The sequence below is a fragment of the Nycticebus coucang genome, chromosome 15, assembly GCF_027406575.1.
Source record: "Nycticebus coucang isolate mNycCou1 chromosome 15, mNycCou1.pri, whole genome shotgun sequence".
Classification (NCBI taxonomy): Eukaryota; Metazoa; Chordata; class Mammalia; order Primates; family Lorisidae; genus Nycticebus; species Nycticebus coucang.
In genome coordinates, this window is record NC_069794.1 from 94,662,765 (window position 1) to 94,676,533 (window position 13,769).

The 13,769-nt window shown below is 51.4% G+C and overlaps 1 protein-coding gene across 9 annotated transcripts in view; it reads left to right on the forward strand.

Moving 5' to 3' along the window:
* Nucleotides 1-11,927, forward strand: part of ATP7B (ATPase copper transporting beta) — an 84,772-nt gene extending 72,845 nt beyond the window's left edge. For 8 of the 9 annotated variants that reach the window (XM_053564026.1, XM_053564024.1, XM_053564027.1 and 5 more), the window contains 8 exons: nt 511-693; nt 1,775-1,943; nt 3,218-3,361; nt 5,284-5,426; nt 6,979-7,182; nt 7,261-7,378; nt 8,708-8,810; nt 9,685-11,927. In XM_053564026.1, the coding sequence (XP_053420001.1) occupies nt 511-693; nt 1,775-1,943; nt 3,218-3,361; nt 5,284-5,426; nt 6,979-7,182; nt 7,261-7,378; nt 8,708-8,810; nt 9,685-9,958 (1,338 nt within the window). In that variant the 3' untranslated portion in view covers nt 9,959-11,927. The remainder of the gene's footprint in view (nt 1-510; nt 694-1,774; nt 1,944-3,217; nt 3,362-5,283; nt 5,427-6,978; nt 7,183-7,260; nt 7,379-8,707; nt 8,811-9,684) is intronic. The other variant, XM_053564030.1, reaches the window with a different exon arrangement.
* The last annotated feature ends 1,842 nt before the right edge of the window (nt 11,928-13,769 follow it).

A 13,769-nucleotide genomic window follows, 5' to 3' on the forward strand; every position in this document is an offset into this window, starting at 1 on the left:
GGAGACTGACCCCTGACCTGGGAAGTCTGTGGGACATCAGGGTCCGGGAGACTGACCCCTAACCTGGGAAGTGTGTGAGGACATCAGGGTCTGGAGACTGACCCCTCACCTAGGAAGTGTGTGAGGACATCAGGGTCCGGGAGACTGACCCCTGACCTAGGAAGTCTGTGAGGACATCAGGGTCCGGGAGACTGACCCCTGACCTAGGAAGTCTGTGAGGACATCAGGGTCTGGAGACTGCCATGCGGCCTCTTTTACAGCCAAGTGAGAGTTTCTGGCCTTATCCAGTCAGGGTGAAGCCCCTGTGGTTGTGGTTGGCAGATAGAGAAATCATTTCTTGGCAGTAGGCGTTATTGAGCCCCAAGATTGACTATAGAGGGTTGTGTTAAGAAGTTAAGAAGGAGTATTGCTGTCTTCCCGAGGCGGTTGGCTTAAGTTCTGCCTCAAGGTTGTGTGGACTACGAAACTTGCATCTGTGTTGTGGTCACGGAGGCTCGGTTGTTCTTGCAGATAAAGACTGTGATGTTCGACAAAACTGGCACCATCACCCACGGGGTCCCCAGAGTCATGCGCTTCCTCCTGCTGGTTGACGAGGCCTCATTGCCCCTCAGGAAGGTTCTGGCTGTGGTGGGGACTGCAGAGGCCAGCAGTGAACACCCCCTGGGGGTGGCAGTCACCAGATACTGTAAGGAGGTAGGTGGTCCTGGGCGTGGCTCTGTCCCCCCTCCCCACTCCCCTGTACCTCGTCTCCTAGCCGTCCTGGAGGAGGCCTTTGCCTTGTGGGTGAGAAGACCACTGAGCAGGCCCCTCTGGAGGAGGCTCCTAGGCAGCCTCCGTCACAGTCCCAGGGTATGTTTTGCTGGGCATCTCAGGACAACAGAACTCGCGAGGTGTGAACTTTGCCCTCAGGAGCTTATAGCCTAGGGTGAGAGGGAGGTTGTCTAGAAACTGTTGTCTTCTGTCAGCACCGAGTGCAAGGGGACACCTGTGAAAGGGGAGTACTGGGGGAGATGCATCCCCAGGGGACGCCTGCAATGGAGAGGCACCAGCAGGGCCCGCACAGTCGTGGAGACGCGTTGCTCTCCCCATTTCTTCTTCTCTGTTTTCGGTCTGCATATAGAGGCATGAGAATATGCCAGTATATCACCCTGACGGTTTTTAAACAGCCTGAGCAGTACAGTTATTAGTGAATGTAGGAAAGGCAAGATGGGTGCCTTGAAAAGAAGCTGACAGCTATTTCCGGACAAGGGGTTTTCCAGAAACCTGATTTCTTGTGTTTCCTTTGGTGGAGAGTCAGACAGACCCAGGCTCACAGCAGCCCTCACAGGGCTCTGCTCTGTCTCTCCCTGGCGCCCCGTCCCCCGCTCCTCACCTCCGGAGAGCCTGGAAGCAGCATCACCGCCACCTGCTTGTTTCGTTGTTTATATGAAATCATTCACAACGTAAACGTGGCGTCTTCCTCTCTTTGGCACCTGCGCCCCTCCTCAATTCACGGTGTTTGGTGTGAATTTTCGTTTCTCCATTCCAGTCTGTGGCCTAGTCACCCATGGGGTGTCACTCAGGGGTGATCAGGCCTCAGTTTCCCCGCTATGATGTCAGGGGCAGGTGACAGAAGTTAGCGCTGTTCCTAGTTGCTCTCCCCACCTGTCCCCCTCCCCTGTCCTGCCCTGTGCCCCTCTTACTGCCTTCGCTTGTGACCCTGTCCTCCCTTTGACTGCACCCCTCTCGGTTTCTGGTCCCAGCTCCCTTTCCCCCTTTCGTCCTGTCCCTGCAGGAACTTGGAACAGACATCTTGGGATACTGCACAGACTTCCAGGCTGTACCAGGCTGTGGAATCGGGTGCAAAGTCAGCAACGTGGAAGGCATCCTGGCCCACAGGGAGCGCCCGCCAGGTGAACGGGCCGGTCATCTGAATGGGCTTGGCAGCCTTCCTGTGGAAAAAGGTATCTGCGGCCTTTGTCTCTGAAGCTGGATCTGGGTCTGGCTGGGTAAAGTGGAGGCGTGCCAAACCACAGAGAGTTGCCAGGCGGGCTTGCCTGCCACACTTCCCCTGCTGTGACAGAAGAGGCTCATGGCTGGGCACCTGCACCTGCCTTCCCCAGGAAAGCCTCAGTTTGTCCCCGGTGTTCTCTGATGCTCACAGCATGCAGATGTACACGTGGCTTAGATTCACAGAGCAGTGCTTAGCTGACCCACTAGTTTGATTTTCCTTCTTATTGCTAATTGATCGTGCTTCTCATAAGCTGCAGCACAGACCGAGAGAGCGCTTGGACTTCGTTCTGCTTGTTTCCCTCCCTTGTGCTTGAACCACGGGACAAGGAGTATTTACAGAACCAGCAGAAGAATTCAGGGAAAGCACACAAAGTGTCCCGTCCAAGCCAGGAAGGGCACTGCTCAGAGCAACACCTGCTTTAAAAAAACGGCCTTTATTATTCTGAGGGCAGCTTGCCAGCCATCAGTATAAGGGGGGAGGGACCACCCCAAAACTCAGGTGTAGTGTTTTTTCCCTAAGAATTTGGGTCATGAAATCTTGATTTACATTGTGCTAGATTCTGTCTGCCACCTTCTACTGAGTTAAAACCCTAGGGTGACCTCTCCACTATAGCTTTCAGGGGCTGGGTTGCACAGTGACACCTCAGAGCACACTGCTAGAAGGTGACGGGTCAGAAATGCACTTGGCCTTTCAGGAGGTATAGGAGAAAACATTTCACAGAAATAGACTTGTCTGATTATTTGTTCACTACCTTGGGCCATTGATACCAAGCAGTAGTGAATCCAGTCAACACATGCTTTGGATATGGGGCTGACAACTGGGTCTTAATAACCACAAGTCAGTGGGTACGTCTAGAGCAGTGGTTCTCAACCTTCCTAATGCCGCGATGTATTTTCATTGTTACAAAGGGGTCACAACCCACAGGTTGAGAACCGCTGGTCTAGAGACAGGTAAGGACATCTCATGATGATGTTCTAATATGCTTGTGACATTTTCACACATACAGCATATGCTATTAACACCCCATTTTAATTCATATCCATCTGTTCTGCACATTTATTGTACTTGTTTCCCATTTTAAAGGATGGCATTAGAGGAGGCGCTGACTAGGTTATGGTTTTTCAGAATGGTTAAATGCATATTTTGCTATAAAAAGGATTGCATGATTTTCAGTTCATAATGTAATTGGACTGCTGAGGAATAACCACAGTCTGTTGTGAATAGATGCAGCCCCTCACACCTACTCTGTGCTGATTGGAAATCGGGAATGGCTGAGGCGCAACGGCTTAACCATTTCCAGTGACATCAGTGACGCTATGACGGACCACGAGATGAAAGGGCAGACGGCCATCCTGGTGGCCATTGATGGTACTCCCACTCAGACCTTCTTTTCAGTCTCTCAAAATGCAGTTTTCTGTGGATGTCAGGCAAAAAGAGTCCTCCTTTCATTTTTTTTTTTTTTTGTAGAGACAGAGTCTCACTGTACCACCCTCGGGTAGAGTGCCGTGGCGTCACACGGCTCACAGCAACCTCAAACTCTTGGGCTTAGTGATTCTCTTGCCTCAGCCTCCCGAGCAGCTGGGACTACAGGCACCCGCCACAATGCCCGGCTATTTTTTGGTTGCAGTTTGGCCGGGGCTGGGTTTGAACCCGCCACCCTCGGCATATGGGGCCAGCACCCTACTCACTGAGCCACAGGCGCCGCCCCCTCCTTTCATTTTTTTTTAAACAAATCTTCCTCTCTGTTAATTTCAGGTCTGTTTTCTAGAAAGTTGTCTTGCTAGGCAGAGGCAGGTGGATTGCTGAGCTCAGGAGTTGGAGACCAGCAAGGTCTTTTCTCTTCATTCCCATTCTGACATTCCTTCTTCCTCACTGTCTTCATCTGACCTCAGCTCTGCCCTGGCATTGGTCTTTTTGTTGTTGGTATCCTAAACTGTCTTTGCCATTATCACGGCTACTGTCCATGTGGGTGGTTCAAAGTCATCCTTCTTGTTTATCCCTGTAGGCAAACCAGGCATTCACTTCCCAACAGCTTCAACTACAGGACACCTTTAAATAGTACGCAGCTATCCGTGCCTACTTGTGCAGACTGGATGTGCACAGAGCCTCAAGACTGTGTGCCTTAGCACTCAGATTCTGTCTATCTGCATTTGAGAGAGAGCAGAATCTTTGCTTTATTTTTTGTTGTTACTTGTTTGTTTCTTGAGACAGTTTCGCTCTGGGCCTTGGGTAGAGCGCTGTGGTGTCCTAGTTCACAGCAACCTCAAACTCCTGAGCTCAGCAATCCACCTGCTTTGCTTTGGCAATGTTAGTTTCTGCTAATAGATGTAACACTGTATGCAAATAAAAAATAATTTATGATACTGTCCACTCTTTCTCCCCCTTTATCCTAGCCTTTGTAATCCTACTGTCCCCGCAGTTTGTCAAACTAGAAGTGGCACCACTGAAGGAGTTGTGCCCTCTGACACCCCCTGCATTCTGTCCATTCAGCCCTCAGCCCTAGATGCCTGCCTCTGTGTTTAAAGGTGCACTGGAAGAAAACTTCTGCAGAAATGTTATCTGTAGGAAAAGACAAAAAGGAAGGACTGATTTTTCTAGTTTGGACATTCATCACTTTAATGTCTGTTATGTTTCCCAAGTTTTAATAGATAATATGTATTGAGTTCTTGTTATGAGCCAGGTACTTTGCGAAATACTACGTGCTCCTTGCAGAAAATTTGGAAAATTCAGACAGCCTTAAAGAAGAGAATGAAAGTGCTCAGGGAACCTCTGTGAACATTTTGGTACTGCTTCCAGAGTTTTGTGTGCATCTTTAAATGTGTATAATTTTTTGGGTGGCGCCTGTAGCTCAAAGGAGTGGGGCGCCAGCCCCATATACCGGAGGTGGTGGGTTCAAACCTAGCCCTGGCCAAAAAAAAAGAAAACCCTGCAAAATAAATGTGTATAATTTTTTAGGAAACCATACCAGCAGTCCATGGGTTACAAACAAGATAGGTTCTGTAAGTTTGTTCTTGTGTTGAATGTGTATGTAAGTTGGAACAGGCATGTTTATCTATTACCTGTAATAGCCTCCGTTTGTAAGTGCAACTCATATGTCAGTCGGATTCTTGGACTCAGGGACTTACTCTAAGAGCCTCTGTTTGTAAGTGCAAGTTGCACCTAAGTTGGGTGTTTGTAACTCAGGATTGCCTGTATTATGTCACATTACGTGGTGAGAACTTTTGCAAATGTTCACATTTCGTGGGCTCGGTGTGCCCCGCCCCACGCACTGACGCGGCTGCTCTGCGCAGGTGTGCTGTGCGGACTGATCGCCATCGCAGACGCTGTCAAGCCGGAGGCCGCCCTGGCTGTGCACACGCTGCAGAGCATGGGTATTGATGTGGTTCTGATCACGGGGGACAACCGGAAGACGGCCAGAGCCATTGCTACTCAGGTACAGTCCCCCTTAGAGATTACAGACTGTTAAATTCAGAGGAGTAGTTGGAGACTAAAGTAAGCACGGGGCACCCACGCTCAGCTTGGCTTCTCTTTCAGCTGCTTTTCCCACGTGCTCCATTCTGCTCCGAGCTCTGCAGCGTCTCCATCACTGTGCTGCTACCAGGGAGATCTCGTCCCTAGGGCCTGGGTCACACATTCTGGAAAAAGCTATTCCAATGTTCTCTAACCATTTCCCAGGCTTTGTGATAGGGAAAAATAATGTGTGGCTCGGGGGCTAAGAGACATGTTCTACCCTTTATGTTGGGGGAGGTTTTGCCAGCGTGGTGCTTCTCATCCATGTGCCCAGCTGAACAGCGCAGGCCTGGGCAGTCCTCCAGCAGCCCTGGGTGCTGAGTTGGGCTGAGAGACAGCACTGAAGGCCAGCTGCCTGCCTGCACACACAGCAGTAGCTCCAGAGTGAATTCCTGAAAATTATACTCCCCTTTCCCCACAAAGGTGTACAGAGCTGTATGCTTTTGAAAAGTAATTACATCCTGGCGTGGCACCTATGGCTCAGTGGTTAGGGCACCCGCCACATGCACCAGTGCTGGTGGGTGCAAATCCAGCCTAGGCCTGTTAAACAACAATGACAACTACAATAGAAAAAATAGCCGGGTGTTGTGGCGGGTGCCTATAGTCCCAGCTACTTGGGAGGCTGACGCAAGACAATCTAATCCCAAGAGTTTGAGGTTGCTGTGAGCTATGACACCACGGCACTCTACTGAGGGTGACAAAATGAGACTGTCTCAAAAATAAGAAAAGAAAAGTAATTGCATCCTGTGAGGGAAGACACAACCTTGCTGCTTTCGGTGGTCTTCCTTGCTAGTGATGGGCTTGTTGAATACCTTCCCCCCTTTTCCCATTTAGACGTCGTTTGTACTCAGCAGGGGTACAGAGCACCAGGGATGTGACAGAGAAGCCCAGGGCCAGGCACTGGGGGGGTGAAGAGGGGCTCCTGATCCTACAGGAGGGTGGACAAGGAACGGGGTGCAGCAGCGACTGGCCCGAGATCTGAGAATCAGGAGGGTCTGGGGAGGGAGACTGAACCTTCCCTGCAGCAGGCAGCATGAGCCTCATCAGGGCACAGAGTGGGTGCAGTAGCTTGGTGATCTGGAGAAGCTGCAGGGAGCTGCAGCCACAGGTCCAGAGTGGCACCCAGTGTGGCCACCAGGCAGGCAGGTTGGATCCATCAGAGGACAGGAAGCAGGAGATCCACATGATTGCTAGTCCAGCAATTGTTGTTTTGGAAAGACCTCTGTGAGGGGCGAGTTGGGGTGCTGAGATGTGGATAGGGAGGCCAGCAGGGGGCTGGTGGCCATCTGAGAAAGGACAGGCCTAAGTCAGTGCAGGTGGTTGAGCTAGGAGCTGGGTGGAAATGTGCCCTGTGGCCACAGACCTGCAGGCCATGGCTGGCTGGCCTCCCTAGCTGGACCTGGCGGCTGTAGTGGCAGGTGTGGGTGATGTGGGTTGTGCTGTCAGCACCAGGCGTTCCCTTTCTCTCCTCTCAGGTGGGGATCAGGAAGGTCTTTGCGGAGGTGCTACCTTCTCACAAGGTGGCCAAAGTCCAGGAGCTGCAGGACACAGGGAAGAAAGTCGCCATGGTGGGAGATGGAATTAACGACTCCCCGGCCTTGGCCCAGGCGGACATGGGTGTTGCTATCGGTACTGGCACAGACGTCGCCATCGAGGCGGCCGACGTCGTCCTCATCAGAGTGAGCACCACTGCTGTGGGTGGGTGGGGCAGGGGAGGGTCGGGATAGACTCCCTCACCTCCTGCTTCTCTCCTCCAGAATGACTTGCTCGATGTGGTGGCTAGCATTCACCTTTCCAAGAGGACTGTCCGCAGAATCCGAGTCAATCTGGTCCTGGCGCTGATTTATAACCTGATTGGGGTCCCCATCGCGGCAGGTAGGGGTGGCTGTCATCTGCTCCGGCCTTCTCCCTGCCAGGCTCCTAGAGAGCTTGGTGAGGAGCTGCCTCGCTGACTGGCTGGCGGCCTTTTAGAAAGACCAGTGTCGTTACGTGCCCTGTAATGAGTCGTGTCTCTATGAATGTGCATATCTCTAAAGGTAAATGAGAAACTGCTGTGGGGACCCCAGACCTTTATTCATACTGGTCCTTTCTACAAAGCTGGTTGAGAGGTTTGGCTTTACTTACTGTGGCCCTATTTTCTGAACCATTTATTAAGACGTACAGTCTGGAAAATACTCATTATTAGTAGTCATGGGTCACCTGCTACCATGCATGCAAGGCACAGTGACTGGTGCTTCAAAACCTTGTCTTAAAAATGGATCCTGCTCAGAGGCCCAGGCCTGTAATCCTAGCACTCACGGGAGCCTGAGGCAGGAGTTCATTTGAGATCAGCCTAAGCAGTAGTGAGAACCCAGCTCCACCAAAAATAGAAAAACTAACCAGGTGTGGTGGTGCACGCCTGTAGTCCCAGCTACTCAGGAGGCTGAGGCAGGAGGACCTCTTAAGCTCAGGGGTCTGAGGTTGCAGTGAGCTGTGATCAAGCCACTGCACCCCAGCTGGTACAAAGGCAATACTCTGTCAAAAAAAAAAACCAAAAAATTAATCCTGCCCAGGTTTCCTCTGATTGTGGAAAGAAATGAAAACTTTCTTGCTTCCTAACTTCCCCTGCCCCTTCAAATCTTATGGAACCTGGTGAGAAAGAGTTCCAGGCCCCTCTGTGTGGTAGCGCTCCTCCGTTGGTGGAGGAGAACTTGGTCTCCACTGTTGTGTCCAAGCAGTTAGTCGCTCTTGTGGGACCGGTGTGTCCGTTTCAGTCTCCTGGTGCGTCTGGTGAGTCAGGCGGGTCACCTTCCCCCAGAGTTGGCTCAGGAACTTCATTCACTCCGGGGTCCGTGGGCCAGCTATGGACAGTTGACCCTTGCGTCCTGGCTCTGTTGTGGGCTTGGCACTCACTTCTCTCATAAAGGTGTTGTGAGGCCCTGGAGGTGGCTGCTCTGTGTAGACGAGGCTTCGTTTCAGGACAGCTGGCTCCTGTGCCACCTGCAGCCCCTCTTCTGCACTCACTGCTCCTCAGAGTGCTCCCACGGGCGGCTCTGGGAAGGGCAGGGCGGGTGTGGGAGAGCCAGGTCCCTGACAGTACCCCAGCCCCAGCTTTTAGGATAACCCCCCAAGGGGCCTGTAGGTGCCATGTGGGCAGGGCGGCTAGAGGTAGGTCCTAGATGGATTCTGGAGGTCTGCTTCTCACTCGGCCTCCTTCCCCCGCAGGGGTCTTCATGCCCATCGGCATCGTGCTGCAGCCATGGATGGGCTCGGCGGCCATGGCAGCCTCCTCCGTGTCTGTGGTGCTGTCCTCCCTGCAGCTCAAGTGGTGAGTCCTGCAGGGGTGTGGGGGGTGTGGGGGGAGCGTGTGTCAGCCTCTGGGAGGCCCTGCTGCTGCTCACAGCAGATCGGGGCTGACTGGCGTGCATCGGGGCTGAGAGTGGGCTTGAGCGCCTGTGCCCCACTCCCCATTCACCATGGGAGGCAAACCCCACCGTGGCAGCCGGGGTTGTGTGTGGAGCGATGTAGCAGCCCTGAGCCAGGTGGTCTGCCACTGAGCAGTCGCACCTGCTGGGCTGTTCTTACCGCTCTGTGCAAGGGCTGTGTATGTGAATATCATGGAGATGTGGGATCCCCGCATATGTTATCTTTTTCCTTCTTTACAGAAGACGTTCATATATTTGTTAATGTATGGATTTAATAAAAGGTAATGGCAGCCTGCTATATGTAAGGCATTTGCTTATTAGGAAGTTTTTCTTTTTTTTTTTAGAGAGAGACAGAGTCTCACTTTGTCATCCTTGGTAGAGTGCTGTGGCGTCACAGCTCACAGCAACCTCCAGCTCTTGGGCTTAGGAATTCTCTTGCCTCAGCCTCCGGAGTAGCTGGGACTACATGTGTCCACCACAACGCCCGGCTGCTCTTTTATTGCAGTTTGGCCAGGGCTGGATTTGAACCTGCCACCTCAGTATATGGGGCCGGCGCCCTACCCACTGAGCCGTAGGCGCTGCCCTATTAGGAAGTTTTTAAATCAGGCGAACTTGAACCATTGAAGTTTAATATCCTTTTTTCTTTAAAACCCCTGAGGTTTTCATGCTGCATGTTATTGAAAGATGGATGAGAGGTCTTCACCAGACTTCAAGAAAGAGAACAAAAGAGTCTTGTGCCCAGAATGGCTCTGATGCTCTTGCATTCTTGCTTTTCAGCTATAAGAAGCCCGACCTGGAGAGGTACGAGGCGCAGGCCCACGGCCGCATGAGGCCTCTGACCGTGTCGCAAGTCAGTGTGCATATTGGCATGGATGACCGGCGCCGCGACTCCCCCAGGGCCACCCCATGGGACCAGGTCAGCTATGCCAGCCAGGTGTCTTTGTCCTCTCTGACTTCCGACAGGCCACGTCGGCATAGCACTTCTGTGGACGGTGGTGGGGACAAGTGGTCTCTGCTCCTGAATGACAGGGATGAGGAGCAGTACATCTGACAGCCCCGGGTGGGGCCGACCCGGCTCCCTCCAGCCGCGCGGCCAGCTCTCCTGCTCCCCAGGGGAAGCAGGTGCTGAGCCCATGGCCAGCAAGCAGGGTGGGCAAAACTTGGCTCAGCTTTGGGGACTCCACTTCCTGGACATTTCCAGTCATCTCACCCTGTAGCACATGGCCTTGTCCAGATATAGCTGGCATTGGCCTGCAGAGGATTACCCTGCCTGGGTCCTGCTGGTGCTGGGCTGAGTGTTGTGGCCTCACCGTGCTGTCAGAATCCTGCCTGGACTCCAGAATACGAGAAGCAAGTCAGCTCTCAGAGACTCTGCTTGTGGTGTTTGGGTTGACTACCTGTATAATGAGGAACAATCTCAGTGGGACTGAAAACCTAGCTTGGGCCTCTCCAGAGACCTTGTATTAAATCAGAACTCACTGTTGGACTCTTGCTGAGACATCGACGTGCATTGCATTTCTGAAACTACAGTTTACCTCAGGTGCACCTGTTGTCTTCTGCTGGCACAGTCTGCTTTTTCTCCCCTTCTCTGTGCTTGGCACCCTTGACACTGGGTATCCCCCACCCCTTATCTGTCACCTCAGAGGACAGGCCTGTTGTCCTGTGGTGGTGGTGGTGTGTACATTTCCCGCCAGAATCTGCTCCCTGGCTCTCACACTCACACCTCAGCCGTCTCCCCGGAGCCCTGGCTTCTCCTCCCAGGGCTGAGCGCTGCTGCCACCAGCAGGAGTGCACATCCCAGAGCCTAACCTGAGCCCATACTGGCCTCCTGTGCCGTCCAGGCACTTGTGGCCAGGGCATCCTCAGTGTTTCTGCTGCAGCCTGTGGTGCTGAAACAGATGCCCAGTGGGAGGTGTGTGCACGCGGGAGACTCCCTGCATGGCCCCAGGAGCTTCCTTTACATGGTTTTCTGTCACCTCCTGGGGTCCAGTAGAGAATCTATGTCACTGGTACCCCTGGAGACTCCAAGGAAGCAGTGCTCCCCAAGCGAGAGGAGAGCACCGTGCCCCCACGAGCCTGCCTTCCACCTGCTGTGTGGATACCTTAGGGGAGGGGCCACAGCTCCCCAAAGTCTGTTTTTACCTGTCAGTGTCTTTTTGTGGTTGTGTGACATCAGAGGGTCAGGCATGGGCCTGGTTTAGACTTGGAAGTCAGTTGTGACTACAAGGGAGCGTGAGATTAATTTCTAAACTGAAGCCCTTGTCTCTATTGAGTGTCCATTATTTGCCAGGGGCAACGTTAGCAGCGTGTTTTTTTAGGTTGCTTCTAATCCTCCCACTAAATCAGCAAGGTAGCTGTTACTGCCCACATTTCACAGGCAAGAAAACAGGCTCAGAGAGGCTGAGAATTTGGCTCGGGGTCACTCAGCCAGCACCCAGTGCATATGCCCCGTCTGTTGGCCCTGAAGGCTTTTCATTAATTCTGCTGCCTTGGACACCAGTTTGCTTGATAAGAATAAACAGGGGAAAGGTCCTTGCCTCCTGGAATGACAGATCAGCCAGGTGACATATTAGTTGTATCAACTTAGAATGCAATTGATTGCTGAGGTCATCTCACCTTCACCTTGGATGGTTAGTTTCAGTTTTTGCTTTTAATGTAGTTTTTGCCACGTTTTATCTTCTAAAATCCAAGCACAGGGTTTTGCTGTGTTTTTATTGTTTTCAGTCTCTGCTTCTCCCCCCACACCCAGCCCACCCTGTGCCCCAATTGTGCCCTCTCATTGTTACTCGGGGAATATTTCTTGTTTTCTATCTAAAGAATCAAATTATGTTGATCTCTAAAACTTTTAGGACCATAAACTTCATGTTCATATGTGAGCATAAAAATATTTATATAATTTTACAGAAAATAATTTTTTAGTGTTCGAGGATAAGGAATGTTTTGTTTTGTTTTTTTTTGTGGTTGGATAATTCCTTCTTCAAAAACTTTCCATATACTACTAGAATAAAGTTTCTTTTATCCCTTTCAAAGTTTGCCCTGCTAGTCTATGAGTAAAGTGGGGTCAGAGGCCAGCACAGCCTGTCTGTGGTAAGAACCTCAGGGTGCTGGCTGTGCTTTTAGGAGGCGGAAGGGGGGAGGTCTGAACAGCTGGGATGAGAGGGTGACTGCAGTGCTCTTGACCTGCCAGCTTTGGTGAACCCCTCTCCTGAGTACCAGGTGCAGGTGGCCTCAGAGTGTGGGGAGAACTCATAGGCAGCCCCTGTCCGAGTCCCTCCCCCACCAGGGAGGAGGGGTAGGGCTTCAGTTACCCCATCTCTCCAGTTCTCTGCGTTAAGGTGATTTTCTACAAATGGCTGTTCTCAGACACTCATAGCTTGGTCAGGGGGGATCTGATTTGGGTTTCTTGGCCCTGAAAGAGTAAGGCAGATGGAATAGCAGAAAACTGAGCTGAGGAGCTCTGCTGGGAACCTCTGTGGGCACCTGGGGTGGCGAGGGGACCCTCATGGGGTGTACATGAAGGGAGGTGACAGTGTGATTTGTCATCTGAACCAGGATGCTTTGGGTAGAATGAGACACTATTAATAGTTATGTGGGGACAACTGGCCTAATCTGGGACTCTCCAGGCAAGCTGGGACATTTACCTTCTTCAAAGGGCAATAGAAACTATGAAGTCACCATTGACAAACTGCCTACTTTACAAGTGTGCACAATTGTAGGTTCCAGAGGCATGCTAGTGACATTACTCCTTATCACATTTTGAGGTTCCCCCATATCCACATCTTGGCGCCCACACTTCTCATTGAGTCACTGAGGTGATTATCATGTGCTCAAAACAGCAGGTACAGCTAGTTGGCCAGCTCCAGATCCCATGTGCTGGCACCCCCAGCGCCCTCTAGGAGGCTCAGTGTCACAGGTACACAACTTTCTGGATACCCAGACATGGAAATTTCATGCTGTGTGCATGTCCCATTATGAAAAGCAAGAGTTGGGACCACTTTCTAAAACTTGAGCAGATTTCCCTGATAGATTCACCAGGCACCAGAAAACTCCCAGCATTCCTGATCAATTTTCAGTTTTAAGATCTTAATGGAGAATTGCAATAGGATTACCTTTCAAATAAATGAATGTAATTCTAGCTTTCTTTTAAAAATGACTTCTGGAGGGCGGCAGCCCCATATACCGAGGGTGGCGGGTTCAAACCCGGCCCCGGCCAAACTGCAACCAAAAAATAGCCGGGCGTTGTGGCGGGCGCCTGTAGTCCCAGCTACTCGGGAGGCTGAGGCAAGAGAATCGCTTAAGCCCAGGAGTTGGAGGCTGCTGTGAGCTGTGTGAGGCCACGGCACTCTACCGAGGGCCATAAAGTGAGACTCTGTCTCTACAAAAAAAAAAAAAAAAATGACTTCTGGAAATTGACCATGTAAAATAATAGGTCCTCAAATTATTCTTCTAATTTACTAAGGAACCAGGGTTAATAAAGATGACCTTTATTTTTTAAAAATCCAGCATAGATTAAAATCAGCCAATAAAGTAATTTAATTAGAAAAAGGCAAAATGGCGGCGGTGCCCATAGCTCAGTGGGTAGGGTGCCAGCCACATACACCGGGGCTGGCAGGTTTGAACCATCCTGCTAAACAACAATGACATCTACAACAACAACAATAACAAAATAGCCGGGTGTTGTGGCAGGCACCTGTAGTCCCAGCTATTTGAGAGGCTGAGGCAAGAAAATCACTTAAGCCCAAGAGTTGGAGGTTGCTGTGAGCTGTGACACTACAGCACTCTACCCACGGCCACAGCTTGAGACTCTGTCTCAAAGAAAAAGAAAAAGATAAAATGATCATTCGAATTACAGAGGGTTATTT